General features: G+C 39.0%; 9 protein-coding genes across 9 annotated transcripts; 3 read left to right on the forward strand and 6 right to left on the reverse strand.

The window, feature by feature from the left end:
* Positions 1-55: 55 nt before the first annotated feature.
* GCK72_018253 (uncharacterized protein) lies at positions 56-4,063 on the reverse strand (the record flags this gene model as incomplete). The annotated part of the gene is made up of 10 exons (XM_003114054.2): positions 56-326; positions 374-1,152; positions 1,204-1,857; positions 2,323-2,456; positions 2,502-2,634; positions 2,869-2,920; positions 2,970-3,070; positions 3,494-3,603; positions 3,680-3,941; positions 3,995-4,063. The coding sequence occupies 10 exons, from the start codon at positions 4,061-4,063 to the stop codon at positions 56-58; spliced, it is 2,565 nt and encodes an 854-aa protein (XP_003114102.2).
* Positions 3,907-8,115, forward strand: GCK72_018254 (uncharacterized protein; the record flags this gene model as incomplete). The annotated part of the gene is made up of 6 exons (XM_003114245.2): positions 3,907-4,003; positions 4,936-5,016; positions 5,124-5,418; positions 5,655-5,847; positions 7,766-7,969; positions 8,023-8,115. The coding sequence occupies 6 exons, from the start codon at positions 3,907-3,909 to the stop codon at positions 8,113-8,115; spliced, it is 963 nt and encodes a 320-aa protein (XP_003114293.2).
* GCK72_018255 (uncharacterized protein) lies at positions 4,898-7,019 on the reverse strand (the record flags this gene model as incomplete). The annotated part of the gene is made up of 6 exons (XM_003114436.2): positions 4,898-5,074; positions 5,122-6,051; positions 6,110-6,421; positions 6,485-6,794; positions 6,843-6,901; positions 6,948-7,019. The coding sequence occupies 6 exons, from the start codon at positions 7,017-7,019 to the stop codon at positions 4,898-4,900; spliced, it is 1,860 nt and encodes a 619-aa protein (XP_003114484.2).
* A 254-nt stretch (positions 8,116-8,369) lies between the features above and the next one.
* On the reverse strand, positions 8,370-9,705 carry GCK72_018256 (uncharacterized protein; the record flags this gene model as incomplete). Its single annotated transcript, XM_003114274.2, has 6 exons — positions 8,370-8,491; positions 8,540-8,661; positions 8,709-8,831; positions 8,879-9,238; positions 9,283-9,568; positions 9,666-9,705. The coding sequence occupies 6 exons, from the start codon at positions 9,703-9,705 to the stop codon at positions 8,370-8,372; spliced, it is 1,053 nt and encodes a 350-aa protein (XP_003114322.2).
* A 712-nt stretch (positions 9,706-10,417) lies between these two features.
* GCK72_018257 (uncharacterized protein) lies at positions 10,418-10,801 on the reverse strand (the record flags this gene model as incomplete). Its single annotated transcript, XM_003114158.2, has 1 exon — positions 10,418-10,801. One exon carries the CDS (start codon positions 10,799-10,801, stop codon positions 10,418-10,420), a length of 384 nt encoding a protein of 127 aa, XP_003114206.1.
* Positions 10,802-10,941: 140 nt separating this feature from the next.
* Positions 10,942-11,412, forward strand: GCK72_018258 (uncharacterized protein; the record flags this gene model as incomplete). Its single annotated transcript, XM_003113978.2, has 1 exon — positions 10,942-11,412. The coding sequence occupies one exon, from the start codon at positions 10,942-10,944 to the stop codon at positions 11,410-11,412; it is 471 nt and encodes a 156-aa protein (XP_003114026.1).
* A 696-nt stretch (positions 11,413-12,108) lies between these two features.
* GCK72_018259 (uncharacterized protein) lies at positions 12,109-12,681 on the reverse strand (the record flags this gene model as incomplete). The annotated part of the gene is made up of 1 exon (XM_003113900.2): positions 12,109-12,681. One exon carries the CDS (start codon positions 12,679-12,681, stop codon positions 12,109-12,111), a length of 573 nt encoding a protein of 190 aa, XP_003113948.2.
* Positions 12,682-12,776: 95 nt separating this feature from the next.
* On the forward strand, positions 12,777-13,088 carry GCK72_018260 (uncharacterized protein; the record flags this gene model as incomplete). The annotated part of the gene is made up of 1 exon (XM_003113994.2): positions 12,777-13,088. One exon carries the CDS (start codon positions 12,777-12,779, stop codon positions 13,086-13,088), a length of 312 nt encoding a protein of 103 aa, XP_003114042.1.
* A 1,308-nt stretch (positions 13,089-14,396) lies between these two features.
* GCK72_018261 (uncharacterized protein) lies at positions 14,397-14,708 on the reverse strand (the record flags this gene model as incomplete). The annotated part of the gene is made up of 1 exon (XM_003114353.2): positions 14,397-14,708. The coding sequence occupies one exon, from the start codon at positions 14,706-14,708 to the stop codon at positions 14,397-14,399; it is 312 nt and encodes a 103-aa protein (XP_003114401.1).
* Between the last annotated feature and the right edge of the window lies 1 nt (position 14,709).

Consider the following 14,709-nt stretch of genomic DNA (forward strand, 5'->3'; position numbering starts at 1 on the left):
TATTATCACAAAGTTTCAATACAAATCGTTAAAATCCCAGTTTCTTCAGTCTTTTTCAAAACAAAATGCGGCGACTAGCAGGTGATACACGTGACGTTGAAGGTTCTTCAGAATTTCTTCGTATGACTTCTTCTACAGTATCTTCTTGATTTGTAATAGTAATTTCAGTCGGTGGAGGGGTTGGAGGAGATTGAATTCGCGTCGCAGGAGCAGGAGTTGACGAAGAGGTTGGATTATCGTAGAGAAGCCAATCAATATGACGGAAAAATGGGTGAGCACGGATTTCGTCAAACGATGGTCGTAGAGCAGGTGTGGGTACTAACAGTCTGAAATTAAATTGTTGTTGAAAACCAGGAACAATTTGGATTGTTACGTGTTTAGCAGATCCTTGGCCACAAATGAAACTACAGATCTCTCCGGAATAGGTAGTTCCATATTTCTTAACACTCCGTGTGGTGCTGCATTTGCGAGTGATCTTCCGCAAAGCATTTCAAACATCAAAGCTCCAAGTGTCCATGCATCAGATTCTGGTGTCGGCACCCAACCATATTGAACACTTTCGGGAGCTGAGTATCCATCTGATAGTCTCTTTCGTCGATTCGTATCATACCATCTCCCGATATACGTCATCAACAGATTTCCATCGGCATCAATTAAAATATCATCTGCATTCAAATCCCCAACAAATTCTTGATGTTCAGCGTGAAGTACAAAGAAAAATGAGACGATTTGAGCACACCAATGAGCAACAAGAGCCTCAGGGAGATCCAAGTGATTCCATATTTTTCTTCGTGAACTCAAATGTTTTTGTACAGTTTGAAGTGCTTTCGATAGATTTTTCAGAAAATTCTCTTTGCTATTTACATCAGAAACCGTCTTAGATTCTGGTTTTTTGGATGATGTAGAAGGAACTGAATTCTGATTCGTGTCATCTGATGATATTCGGTTTCCACGTGGCGAATGAGATTTCGATGAGGAAAAATCAAATTTAACAGCAGCCGGACTCTCTTCTTCCACTTGGAAAATTTGGCTCTCCACTGCTTCCTTCGAATGACCAACAAGTGTGAAATCTCCAGTTGGAGCATCAGAACGACCAGTTGGATCTTCGCCTACTGTACAAATGATTTGATCTTCTTCCGATGGCTTTTCTGTCTGAAATTTATCATTTAATATTTTTCTTCCACAGAGAAAGTCAAAACTTACGCTAAAACTTTCATCTCTCATTTCTACAACTCTTTCAAAATCAACTCCGACAGTAAACAAAAGTCTTCTTCCCCTATAATTTCCTTCACTTTTCGTTCTTCTGACTGGAATTGTACTTGTCGTTTCTCCATCTCTAACATCGGCTTTCATTTCAGCCAACCACAGAATATGCCTACTTTCAGCTTCATTCAGCATTCTTCTCAGAAATGACCATAATCTTCCAGGTTCCACAAATTCCAAAAGAAGTATTATATGCGTTTCCGTTTCAAAAAACTGAACGAGTTGAGCCATATGTGGAATGTTTGTAGGTAGAAAAATCGAACTTTCAGCACTCGGCACTCCTTTTTCAACGAGTTTCATCACATATTTCTTCCTCGGATCACCAACAGTCTCCTCAACTAAAATCACTTTCCTTTCGGCATCAAGTTCTGGAAGAACTCCAATAAATCGATAATTTTTCATTGATTTATTTGAGCATTGGAACGCCAGAATATTCGGATCCTGCATTGCAGCAGTCAAAAGTCCTTCGAAGTTGAATACAGAACCGTCGAGCGATAAATATGTTCGATAAAGTTTCTCGGCTTTTACGAGGTATTTCGCAGTTTTCCGACGAACTGCGTTTCGTTTTGTCATATCACTCTCGATTTGGACACCCTGCAACAAAGAATTATTGATAAGAGTTATGAATAAGGCATTGTATCAATTTTGATTGGTGTTTTGAGTATGCACTAGAAACTAATTTGGAATACTTGCTCGTCAAACTTCTCTAGAGAAAACACAAGAAAGAAAAAGAGAAAACCATCAGTCATTGAGATAACATCCATATGGAAATATTTACGAGAAGAGGATTATGCAAAAGAAAGCGAAAACAAGTATAGATGAACATTCGAGATTGATGTCCTGCCTTTGATGAAGACAATCGTTTCAAGAAACAATTTAGTTACTATTAAGTTCACTTGACCGTTCGAGTAGTCAAAAACGACTAAAAGTGAATGATCATTTAGTATTCCCTTTCAAATACTCAGGAGATTTAAAAACTAGTCGCCTGACCAACAGATACAATACAAGTTTCGTGTTCAGAATTAGGCCCCCCTTTTATAATTGTTTGAACGTATACACCTGAATCAGACTGCTCGCCGCACTTTTGTAGCATTGAAAAGCCAGTTCATATGCGTGCTCTTCTTCGGCTCTTTGAGCGGTTGCCACTAGCTGCCCTGCTGTTACTAGGTAGTCCGCAGGGGGCTCTTCGATTTCTAAAAGAAAAAATAATTAGCAGCAGTCTTCTGAGTTTAAAGTACCAATATTTTGATGATGACTTCCTCGTAATCGTGGAAATAACCGTCTCATCGAACTTTTTCTAGGTGGTCGTTGTTCTCCACCACCTACTTCACTAGCAATAGCAACGTCCGGGAATTGAAAGTCGTCGCCAGCCTGAAAAAGAATTACATTTCGACTTTGCAGTACTTTTCCAAGAGATTATTTTAAAAATTGAGACCAATAATTTATTTTCTTTTGGATTAGATTTCTATGGTACATGGCAATACTATTTATAAATAAACAGAGAATCGTGTTGATACATGAATATGACAGGTTTGAAGTGAAACTGAAGTAACGAATCGTTTTCTTAACAAAACAAAAAATGAAAATTTAGCGAGTGGAACTGACTTGTTCGTGTGTCGGCTCGAGAGGAGAAACGCGGATTGGAGAGTCGGAATCGCTGAAAATTTTCAATACAAAAAGAAACTAAAGTGTGATAAAAAAATTACCTGGAATTGTTGTTTGGTTGATCCAAAATTGAAGAAGTGTTGTCGTAAAACACCTCGTTTCCAGTAACTTCGTGCGCTGTATACGTTTTCTCTTTGGCTTTCTGTAAGCAGATATTTTAGAAATCAAAAAAGGAAAAAATCCAGTGCAAGCTTTGGCAACTCTCCTAAACTAACATAACACAACGTTTTGTTAGAAATGAAATTTGTCATGTACTGAACTCCCCGGAGGGTACTAAATAAGACCAAAACAAGATTTTCTTTGAGTCACCTTAATTTCTTCTTTGCAATGTATAATTTACAAGAAATCAAGAATTCTCGAACTCAACGAAACGTCTGCAAAATGTGTACAAAGGTCCAATATCTTAGCCAGAAAGAGAAAGGGAAGACGTGTCAGTGACATCATCTGACGAGACCTCCCTTCTCACTCAACCCGTTGTCTGCGTGCTATTTCTCTTCAGAATCTCCTTTCTCTAAACCTCCTTTGCTCTTTTTCTCTAAACAAGTCGTTCCAAATTCAACATTACCTCAACGAATTCGTGGAGAAGCCGTGATTTACGAAGAACTTCACTGTCGAATATAAAATTTAAACAGGCTTCAATACCGTGACGACGTTCTTGAATGACTGAAGGATCAGCTGAAACTTTGCTCATTACATATTGGAACACACCATGAGAATGGAACTTTCAGAATTGAGAGTTTGTAGAACCTACCAGATCCTATGAATTTTGCTGGTGGGAAGACTGGAAAAGTGCCACGAAGATACAGTTGTTTGTGTAGTTTCGAGATAGCTGCATGGAGTTTTGCCATCTCTTTGAATCGAGTGCTCAGCACAAAAATTCTATGAGAAAATTCATTGGCAAGTTGAGTGGTCACCGGAGTACACTCTATTTCTAATGTGTAGACGGTATGCGAGCCAGCGAGATGCTTCTCTTCGGTAATGGAAGTGACTGTGGAGTTGCATGACCAATCCGTCTTAAACGAAGATATTATCGATGTGAATAGATATCGTACTCGTGGTTTATTACCTTTAATTGGTACAGAATCCTTCCCAAATCACTCGTACAATAACTTTCATCGGGATACAAGGAGCTCATAGTGCATACTTCGCTGAAAGAATGTTTATTGCTATCGCGATTTCATAGATAAAAAAGAAATCTCGAATTTTTATAAAAAGTATTGTCGAAATAAAAAAAGTGATACCCGGTGTTTGCGGACTTAATGCTAATTTTAATAATTTTTCCACTAAGTCCGCAAACACCGGGTATCACTTTTTTTATTTCGACAATATAAGATTGCAATTTTTATAAGAAATTGCATTCGATCAGGACAAAATCGAAAATTGTGAAATATCAACGTTGAAACCGAATAGTTCTGTTATGTTTACGTTTTCGTGTTCTTCAATCATTCGGTCTGCGTCTCTTATTTTACGATTTTTGTGACATGGCAAAGATCGATTAGTTTAGGAAAGAAAAGATCATTGAAAATATATTTGCAAAGGTTTATATGTGATCTCGAACCTTTTCGGTATTTAATACCGGATGAGAGTCTTCTGCAATAAATATATTTTATTAAAACGAAACAAACTTTTAGTTGACTTGAAAGAGAAACACTTTAATCAGGGAAGGCAGAAGGGAGAGAGGGAGGGGAGAAAGGATTCAAATAAATACTTTAACTATTTTAAATTATACCATGCTTTGTGGTCAAATAATATGAAAAAAAGGAAACTGGTATCACATGAAGTCGAGAGAAAATACGTTCACTGAACAAAAATTCTCGAAAAATTCAAGACGAGAAAGAAGGGAAATGATGGGAAAGTACGAAAAAAAGAAATAAGGCGACTGAAAGAAGCAATGCAAGAGGTATCTATAGACAACGATGCAACAATAACAAATAGGAAAATTGATTCTAGCTTTGACGATCCGACGAGTTTATTTTTTGCCCCAGAACCATCCAGAAACCATTCCAGAAATTCCTTGTTGCTTATCTCCTTCTTTCGGGTCGGAAGACTTCGAGGGAGCAGCTGAACCTCCTTTGGGAGTTTTCTTGGGTGAGTGAGCATCACGATCTTTCTGGAGTTTTTCGAGACGATCTTCAACGTTTGGCATCTGTAATAAAACAGAATACAGTAAAATCCAATTTCAAAATCACTTACAGAAAGATGGAAGTTGGCCAAATCGAAGAAGATTGGTTTGTTTGGCATTGGAATGAAAGCAGGAGGCAGATTGGCAACAGGAATAGTCTTCTTGTCTCTGAGCGATTCACGAACATTCCACGACCGCCATTCGTTGACAGTCTCTAAAAGTGGCCGCTCGTCTATCGTTTTAGCGACTTCAGTATCAGTTTTGATATCACCAGCAGCAACGGCCAATCGAGCAGCACGAACCGAGATTTTCGCTGAATCCACTTCTGATTTGAGTTCGTTTAACGACGACTGGCTCTCATTTGTGATGTAAGAGTTCGATTTCAACTTTTTGAGCTTTCCCTCAGCATCTTGAATACGAGACAGAGATCTGTCGAAAAGGGCAGCAGCTTCAGAATATTTGTGAAGAGCAGAATATGAAGCAGCCATGTAGAAGCAACGGAAAGCTCGGTAGTACTCAACTTTCACTTCAAAAGCTTGAAGAAGATTTTTATCGTATTCAGCTCCAGGGGTTTCAGCAACTTCTTTATAGATTTCAATTACAGAGTCGTAGAGTCTAAGAAGGTCTTGTGGTTTGCTCTTCTTTTCGCTCTTCGTGTTTTCAATTATGGCCAAATAACGAGACGCTGTTCCGTTCATTTTCAAGAATTCCAAATAAGCCTTAATCGATTGGAGAACAGTTGTATCAGCATTTTCGGAAGTCTTGCGACGAATAACATCCGAGATACGATCAATAGCGTCACGAGTGTCTGCGGTTGCTTTTTCAAATAGAGCCATTCTTTCTTTTGGTGTTTGACATTGTGCCAATTCGACCTCAGTTTGTTTCCATTCTTGAATAACTTGCTTAGCCTTCTCATCGTCAACGGTACTCTTCATTCCTCCCCATTCAATTGTGACGAATTCAGCAGAAGTAGCTGATGCGCGCATTTCCGAGATTAGTTTCTGGAAATAATGTTTCGTACAGATTTATTTAAATTTTCAGATTTTTTTGAGCACTCACATCAACGGAACTGTCTCCTCCTTCACCCATTTGCATTCTTATCTCCATCAATTCCGTCATGGTTCCAACGGCACCAGGCGACTCAGCAATATTAAACTCACAAAGACGAAGTTGTGGTTGAATCTCTCTGCAACGACCTTTGAAAAGAGAAGAAAGCGTGGTATTATTAGTTGCTTCAGCGAGTTTCTCGTAGACAGTTTTAGCAAGTTTTAACGATTCCGAAGCTTTTTGCCAGTTCCTTGATTCAAAGGCACACATTCCACGCATCCATGCAGCATATGCTTGAGCCTCAAGCTTTGTTGGAGCGTCAAACTGAAAAAAAAATGTTGGCAACATGAATTTATATCAGACAATTGCAAAAAAAAAAAGACTCACTCTTTCGCTTTCCTGGACTATTTTTTCGAGGTTCGTTGCATGAAGAACTGCTTTACGCAGGGAATTAATCATGGAGAAACGTTTTCTCGATTTTTCCGGGTTGTCTTCCAGTGTAATTTTGTCAATCATGGCTTCAGCATAACGTCTCTCAGATTCAAAAATACCGAAGTTGAGGTACTGAACATTTTGAATCGATTCTACAGTCAGCCACTTTTTCACGAATTTAGCCGGACGTCTTTTCTGGCAATTGTGAGTGTTGGTAAACTTGAGAGCTTTCCTCATGCGTTCGAGTTTGGCAGCACAATATTTCCTTTAAATAAAGCATACAATAAAGTGTTTTAAAAGGAAAAAAACTCACCTATAACGAGCATAATCTCCATGTCGTAAACCGTGTTGTTGTTGTGCATCTTTGACAACCTGAAAAGAGAAAAACCAATAGAAAAAAGAAAATGAGTTTGGATACCTGAAGAACATGAACAGTTGGAAACGCAGGAAGCTCTTCAGCTTCTGTTTTCATTTCTACGTCGTTGGTCATTTTCCTGTAAATCAAAATTGTCTTTTGGAACTCAAAGTATTTCAGTTTTTCGAGTAAAAATCAGCATAGAGTCTAGAAAAATAGTGAGAAAAATGGACACATCGGCAAAAAATCGGGAAACGCGCCAGCACTGAACGTGTCAGTAAAGCGGAGGAGGCACGAAAGAAGTGAAAATCGGCGGAAGTTCAAATAGGAATATAATGCAACTTTTCGAAGTACTTTTAGATCTTCAGTTTGAAAAGAACATGTGTTAGTACAGAAAAAATAAATATTAGATGAATTGCTTTCAGTAGCCAACTGTGTCGCAGTGTTTCATGAGTAGTAGAAAGGCCGAAAAACATACGAACTGTATCATAGAAGTACTGTACAAAATACAAAAACAAATGAATTTCCTACTAATGGTTGATAACTTTTAGATTTTAACCTTCTCTCTAACAATTTCAGTTGTATCTCTCGCTTTCCCTCGTCTCTCCATTCTTCTCGTCAATTTCATCCACAGCACACCGTTCATTGTAGTCAACAACGAGAACAGGACTGTGAATTCCTTTTTATTTTATCTCAGAAAACAGAATCACATTTTTGTGGGAAGTTTCAATGTTGGTGTACATATTGTTCGCGAGTTTGATAGGAGTTTCCAACTCAAAGTTAAGTTTAAACATAAGATCAGTAACACGAGTAGATTCGTAGTATATAGTATTTAGATGCATGAAAATCTATGAATTACGTTCCGAAACATTCATTTTCAGTGTTTTTTACTCACTGAATCCGGAAGAAATGTGCAACTCCCTGGCTTGAAATCCTCTGGCTGGGAAATTGCTGAAGGACGGGATGCGATTCAGAAAGAATTCACTTTTAAAGATTTCAATGAAGCATTTGGATTTATGACTCGAGTCGCAATGAAAGCTGACAAAATGGATCATCACCCAGAGTGGTTCAACGTTTACAACAAGGTATTTTGAATTTTTTTGACTCCATTAGAATAAGTATTTGAAATATATTTCAGGTTAATGTAACTCTTTCAACTCATGACTGTGGAGGTTTGTCACAGAATGATGTTCAGCTGGCAATTTTCATGGAATACGTTGTCAATAATTGATAAGATAAACTCTTCGATTTTATTAACTTTTCGAGACATCACAATGATAAAGAATTTGAGAAAATTTGTACATAATTGAACTTTAGAAGTTCGAATTTGGTGATGATAACATGAATGGGGTGCAGTATTGAATGAAATTGGGAACATTTGTGAAAAGTCGGAAGAAATCTCCCGGTTTATCGACTCATCTCACTTCGGAAGAGATCTGTAATTCATTTTTTTCCAAAAGCTTTTTGACAAAATTCTCAAACATTTTATTTCGGTTTCTTGTCGAATCGTCCTCCTTCTTCGTCACGAGCTCCTGAATCTTCTTGCTTTTCCTCATCTAAGACATCTTTCGGAGCACTGAGTGAGCATTTAGTATGGAATAAAACATCTAGAACTGGGAATCATGTGAACACTATCGTGAACAAGTATTTCGTACCTTCTTCTTTCAATGATGAACCTTGTTCATTGTTATGTGGTGAGTGACTGGAATGAGAAATTGCTGACTTGGCTGCTTTATAGGCGAGAGCAAATTTGGATTCTTTGACGTCTTTATGTGACCTGCAAAGAAAAAAATCCCAAATATAGAAAATCATCCTGAAACTTACAAAAGATTTAGATCTGCCGAGTGTTTGTCGTATTTATCGATCAGAACAGCTCGATCTTCGAAATCCCATTTGAAAAGAGGATTTTTCAAGTCTTGAACAGGGACGAATTCAACACGTAGTTGTCTAGAGCACAATGAGTAATTAAAAACTCTTTCTAAAAAAACAATTACCTTCTTCTTTTCCTTGCTGTTGGTCCTTCTCTTTCTTTTCTTCTATTTCCTTCAGGCCAGCTTTGATTATAGTAATTATCTGTGACCTTATTGACTATGTTACAATACATCACTTGTGTCTTTTCATCATAGTACAAATCGGTGTCAGACGGGTCTCCAGGAATACCCAACTTCCGATGAATGAAAACATTTCCACATTCTCTGACATGGATATCGAAAAAATTGTAAAGATCGGGAGAAGTAATGTACAAAAGTATAGCGAGACGGATTCTGCCGATTTGCGCAACCGTGAAAAGATTTCCACTGATGCCCATCAGAAGATAATTGAGAACAGTCTCATCGATCTCGTGTGCAAGAAGCCTGAAAAAAAAACTATCAGTCAATTACATCAAAAGTACACTTACCATTTGATGGTGAAGTTCAATATCTGAATTTTTTTCGAATAATCAACATTGATTGACACGAGTGCAATGAGACTGTTCAGTTGTATATTTTCTAAGAGTTCTGTTTCATTCTCCTGAACAATTTCTGCCAATTTTTCTGCAGTATTTCGCGCAGTTGTATCTATATTTGGATAAATTGTATAAGTTGGACGGAGCACATCATGAGTTGTAATATTGAAAGATGCCTTCGTAGCATCATGGAGATCTCTGATCAAGAGTTTTCGTTGATATGCCGGATTCTTACTTTCTGTAATGATATTTTGTTAAGGAAGCTTTTGCGCGTTCTTAGTTCAGATTTCTTCAACATTTTGACGAAATATAACACTTAATTGATGGATACTCACGTTCTATCCCATTTTTCATTCGGTCTCCAAATTTGGCCATCGTTTGGCTGCGGATTGCAGCAATCGAAAACGAGCAGAACACTTTTCTAAACTCAAAGCGAGATTGCAAGCGGGGCAAGACCTTTGATAATTTTCCGTGTTGCGCCTTTAACACCGTACCAGAGGAAATAAAATCATTCAGCCGCTCCTGACAAATCGGAAGCAAATGAAAAAAAAATCGCAGAAAAGGTGTATTTAACGAAAACTCAAATGAGTAAAATCTAAGTCTGTCTACAAAAAACAATATTTTTCTCAATAAATTTCACCTGCGAATGGTAAAAATGTTTGTTGAAAGTAAGGTTACTGTAGAATAATCGTATGTAAATATTATCTAACTATAAGTTATCTCAAATATAAACATACAAGTGATAATGTTGATTTTTGAACGGTTATGTGAAGCAAGCTCAAACCCCGCACTCAGATGTACCGACACCCACTAATTGGTTGAAACCCTGCTTGTTCTTTGAATGAAATTTTGTGAATATTTGGAAACATGTTGTTTAGGAATGCATACAAAAAGTAAGCATTCCTTTTTTGAAATTGAAAATTAGGAGTTGTTAGAGATGACTCACTGTTTTTGTTTAATCTGAAATAATATCAACAAAAAAAATCATATTTCAACTTTATTCATTCATAAATCGTAATGGATTCTGATTCTATTTGTGGCCCTAAAGAGGGCCGTTGGGTTCGGTAAATGTGGTTGGAGAAGGTTCTTATTCCTTATCTCCTCCAGTCTTCTTTGGGAGAAGAACAGCTTGGATATTTGGAAGAACTCCTCCTTGGGCGATAGTAACTCCAGCCAACAGCTTGTTCAATTCCTCGTCGTTACGGACGGCAAGTTGAAGATGTCTTGGGGCAATTCTGGTCTTCTTGTTGTCACGGGCAGCGTTTCCAGCCAACTCGAGAACCTCAGCAGCGAGGTATTCAAGAACGGCAGCCAGGTAAACTGGGGCTCCAGCTCCAACACGTTGAGCGTAGTTTCCTTTACGGAGAATACGATGAAGACGTCCAACTGGGAATTGGAGTCCGGCTCTTGATGAGCGAGACTTGGCCTTTCCTCCGGTCTTTGCCTTTCCTCCCTTTCCGCGTCCAGACATGGTTGATGATGAGTTGGTAGATGTAGAATCTGTGAGGTATAGAAGGAGACCACTGCCTATTTGTGTATCTGTCCGGTGGGTGGGTGGAGACTGAGACGAAGAGGAAGAGGCAGAATACTCGGAGTGTCGAAGAAGAGGAGATGTGTCCCCACAGAATCCCCGCCTCCCCACCGGAGAACAATTCAAATAAGATCGGACACAACCCAATACCTTACACTTGTCATCAAGTCCCATCTCTCACCATGCCACCAAAGCCATCTGCTAAAGGAGCCAAGAAAGCCGCCAAGACCGTCACCAAGCCAAAGGACGGAAAGAAGAGAAAGCACGCCCGTAAGGAGTCCTACTCTGTGTACATCTACCGTGTACTCAAGCAGGTTCATCCAGACACTGGAGTCTCTTCCAAGGCTATGTCGATCATGAACTCGTTCGTCAATGACGTTTTCGAGCGCATCGCCGCCGAGGCATCTCGTCTTGCTCACTACAACAAGAGATCGACCATCTCATCCCGCGAAATTCAAACCGCTGTTCGTTTGATTCTTCCAGGAGAGCTCGCCAAGCACGCTGTCTCTGAGGGAACCAAGGCTGTCACCAAGTACACCTCCAGCAAGTAAGCTGTTAGCTGAAAGCGAAACTAACCGAACCCAACGGCCCTCTTTAGGGCCACACATATACCAAAATCCGATTAATTCATTGTTCCATAAATATATTGTTTTTTACTCTTTATTTACAGGTGAAACTTGTTTTGAAAATTACAACAATCTGGACGAATGGGACGTGTATAAAAAATGGAATGTGGATACTCAGAGACAAGATTTTCTGTTCTCTATTGCAGAGAAACTCAAGAATCGAAATGTAGCTCATATCTGAAGACGACAGAAAACTGAATCTTCGAAGAATTCATTTCCAGTCTAATAACTGAGTTTCTCACATGTTCCTTCTAGTTTTCTTTCTGATTCCTCCAGCAAATATAGATATGACAGATTTACACATTAAATTGATGTTTGGGAATACATCAATATGAATCTTTTTACAACAGTTTGGAAGTGATTTGAGCCGATTAGCTCTTTTTGATCACTCGAAATCTTTTCTTGATTCACGTGTCTGCAAGGATGGATAACATATTCCGAAGGTTTCATTCAAACAAATTGTAGAATACAGCAATGTGAAAACAAAAACAATTAATTTATTTTATTCAAGTATACATAAAACGGGTAGGATATTTAAGATCATTTGTGGCCCTAAAGAGGGCCGTTGGGTTCGGTGGGTTATTGAGTCGAAACGATCTTAAAACCTATCGGAATAGGAATTTAAGCACGCTCTCCTCGGATACGTCTGGCCAATTGGATGTCCTTTGGCATGATGGTGACTCGCTTGGCGTGGATTGCGCACAAGTTGGTGTCCTCGAAAAGTCCGACGAGGTAAGCCTCAGCGGCCTCTTGGAGAGCCATGACAGCGGAAGATTGGAAGCGAAGGTCGGTCTTGAAATCTTGAGCGATTTCTCTGACAAGTCGCTGGAATGGCAACTTGCGGATGAGAAGCTCAGTGGATTTCTGGTAACGTCTGATCTCACGGAGAGCGACGGTTCCTGGACGATAACGATGTGGCTTCTTGACTCCTCCGGTAGCTGGAGCAGACTTGCGAGCAGCCTTGGTAGCCAACTGCTTTCTTGGAGCCTTTCCTCCGGTCGATTTGCGGGCGGTTTGCTTGGTACGAGCCATGTCAAAAGATGAGAATCCGATAGGGACTGTGAAGAATACAATACAATCGGAGAGGCATATATGCACTCTCCGGTGGAGAGGCGTGGTCTTAGTCAAACAGAAGAAGAGGTTATTCGGAGGCAGTCGGAACACGTGAAATGTGTCCCCACAGAGTGGTTGCATCTGACTCCGCCTTCTGGAGTGGGATCTAGTATATAAGGAACGACTACTGTACCAACAGTATCTCACTTGTGAGTCTTCAATCAATCGCATTCAACATGTCCGGACGTGGAAAGGGAGGAAAAGGCCTCGGAAAAGGAGGTGCCAAGCGCCATCGCAAAGTTCTTCGTGACAACATCCAAGGAATCACAAAGCCAGCAATTCGCCGTCTCGCCAGAAGAGGAGGAGTCAAGCGTATTTCTGGACTCATCTACGAAGAAACTCGTGGAGTTCTGAAAGTGTTCCTTGAGAACGTCATCCGTGATGCCGTCACCTACTGCGAGCACGCCAAGAGAAAGACCGTCACTGCCATGGACGTAGTCTATGCTTTGAAACGTCAAGGAAGAACCCTGTACGGATTCGGAGGATAATTTCATTTATTTTTACCGTTTTCTTACAAAAAATCAACCGAACCCAACGGCCCTCTTTAGGGCCACAAATCTTATGAAATCCCCATTTTAATATTGTTTTTTTCTAATAAATATTTTCAGTTTAATGTTTCTCTTTTTAATACTTTTCTTAACACACAACGCAACAAATAAAAACCAATAAAATATGAGTTTTACTTTTTAATTTCTAAAAAAAAGTGTGCAAAAGGGAATCTGTTTTTGAAAATACTCACTTCTAAATTTCTGGGCTTCGACTGTAGGGCCACTAATAATATAAAATCCTCATTTTAATATTCTTTGTTATAATAAATGTTTTTTATTGACACATATATTTATTATTTGTAAAGATGTTCCAGGATTTTATGCATAAAGTCGACAATTCATTGTGCAGCTCAAATTTTGGCTTCTGGAAGATATTGAAATACTTAAATATTGAAATACCAGATGAGATTGTTTCGAATCGATATAGTCAATAACAGCCAGATCTAGGAGTAACTCGATAGATTTACTCATTCTTATCAGATTACTCTTCTGATAAGACAACTACCTGATACTCGCTGGTGACCACTTGCTGATCATAACCATTCGCCACGAAACGGAGAAAATCCCAGATGGGATCAACTAATTAAGCCTTCTTTGGCTGAGAAATGTACTAAACACCTTATTCTGAGATTCCGTTTCGTGGCGAATGGTTATGATCAGCAAGTGGTCACCAGCGAGTATCAGGTAGTTGTCTTATCAGAAGAGTAATCTGATAAGAATGAGTAAATCTATCGAGTTACTCCTAGATCTGGCTGTTATTGACTATATCGATTCGAAACAATCTCATCTGGTATTTCAATATTTAAGTATTTCAATATCTTCCAGAAGCCAAAATTTGAGCTGCACAATGAATTGTCGACTTTATGCATAAAATCCTGGAACATCTTTACAAATAATAAATATATGTGTCAATAAAAAACATTTATTATAACAAAGAATATTAAAATGAGGATTTTATATTATTAGTGGCCCTACAGTCGAAGCCCAGAAATTTAGAAGTGAGTATTTTCAAAAACAGATTCCCTTTTGCACACTTTTTTTAGAAATTAAAAAGTAAAACTCATATTTTATTGGTTTTTATTTGTTGCGTTGTGTGTTAAGAAAAGTATTAAAAAGAGAAACATTAAACTGAAAATATTTATTAGAAAAAAACAATATTAAAATGGGGATTTCATAAGATTTGTGGCCCTAAAGAGGGCCGTTGGGTTCGGTTGATTTTTTGTAAGAAAACGGTAAAAATAAATGAAATTATCCTCCGAATCCGTACAGGGTTCTTCCTTGACGCTTCAAAGCATAGACTACGTCCATGGCAGTGACGGTCTTTCTCTTGGCGTGCTCGCAGTAGGTGACGGCATCACGGATGACGTTCTCAAGGAACACTTTCAGAACTCCACGAGTTTCTTCGTAGATGAGTCCAGAAATACGCTTGACTCCTCCTCTTCTGGCGAGACGGCGAATTGCTGGCTTTGTGATTCCTTGGATGTTGTCACGAAGAACTTTGCGATGGCGCTTGGCACCTCCTTTTCCGAGGCCTTTTCCTCCCTTTCCACGTCCGGACATG

This window comes from Caenorhabditis remanei, chromosome V (assembly GCF_010183535.1).
Source record: "Caenorhabditis remanei strain PX506 chromosome V, whole genome shotgun sequence".
Taxonomy (NCBI): domain Eukaryota; kingdom Metazoa; phylum Nematoda; class Chromadorea; order Rhabditida; family Rhabditidae; genus Caenorhabditis; species Caenorhabditis remanei.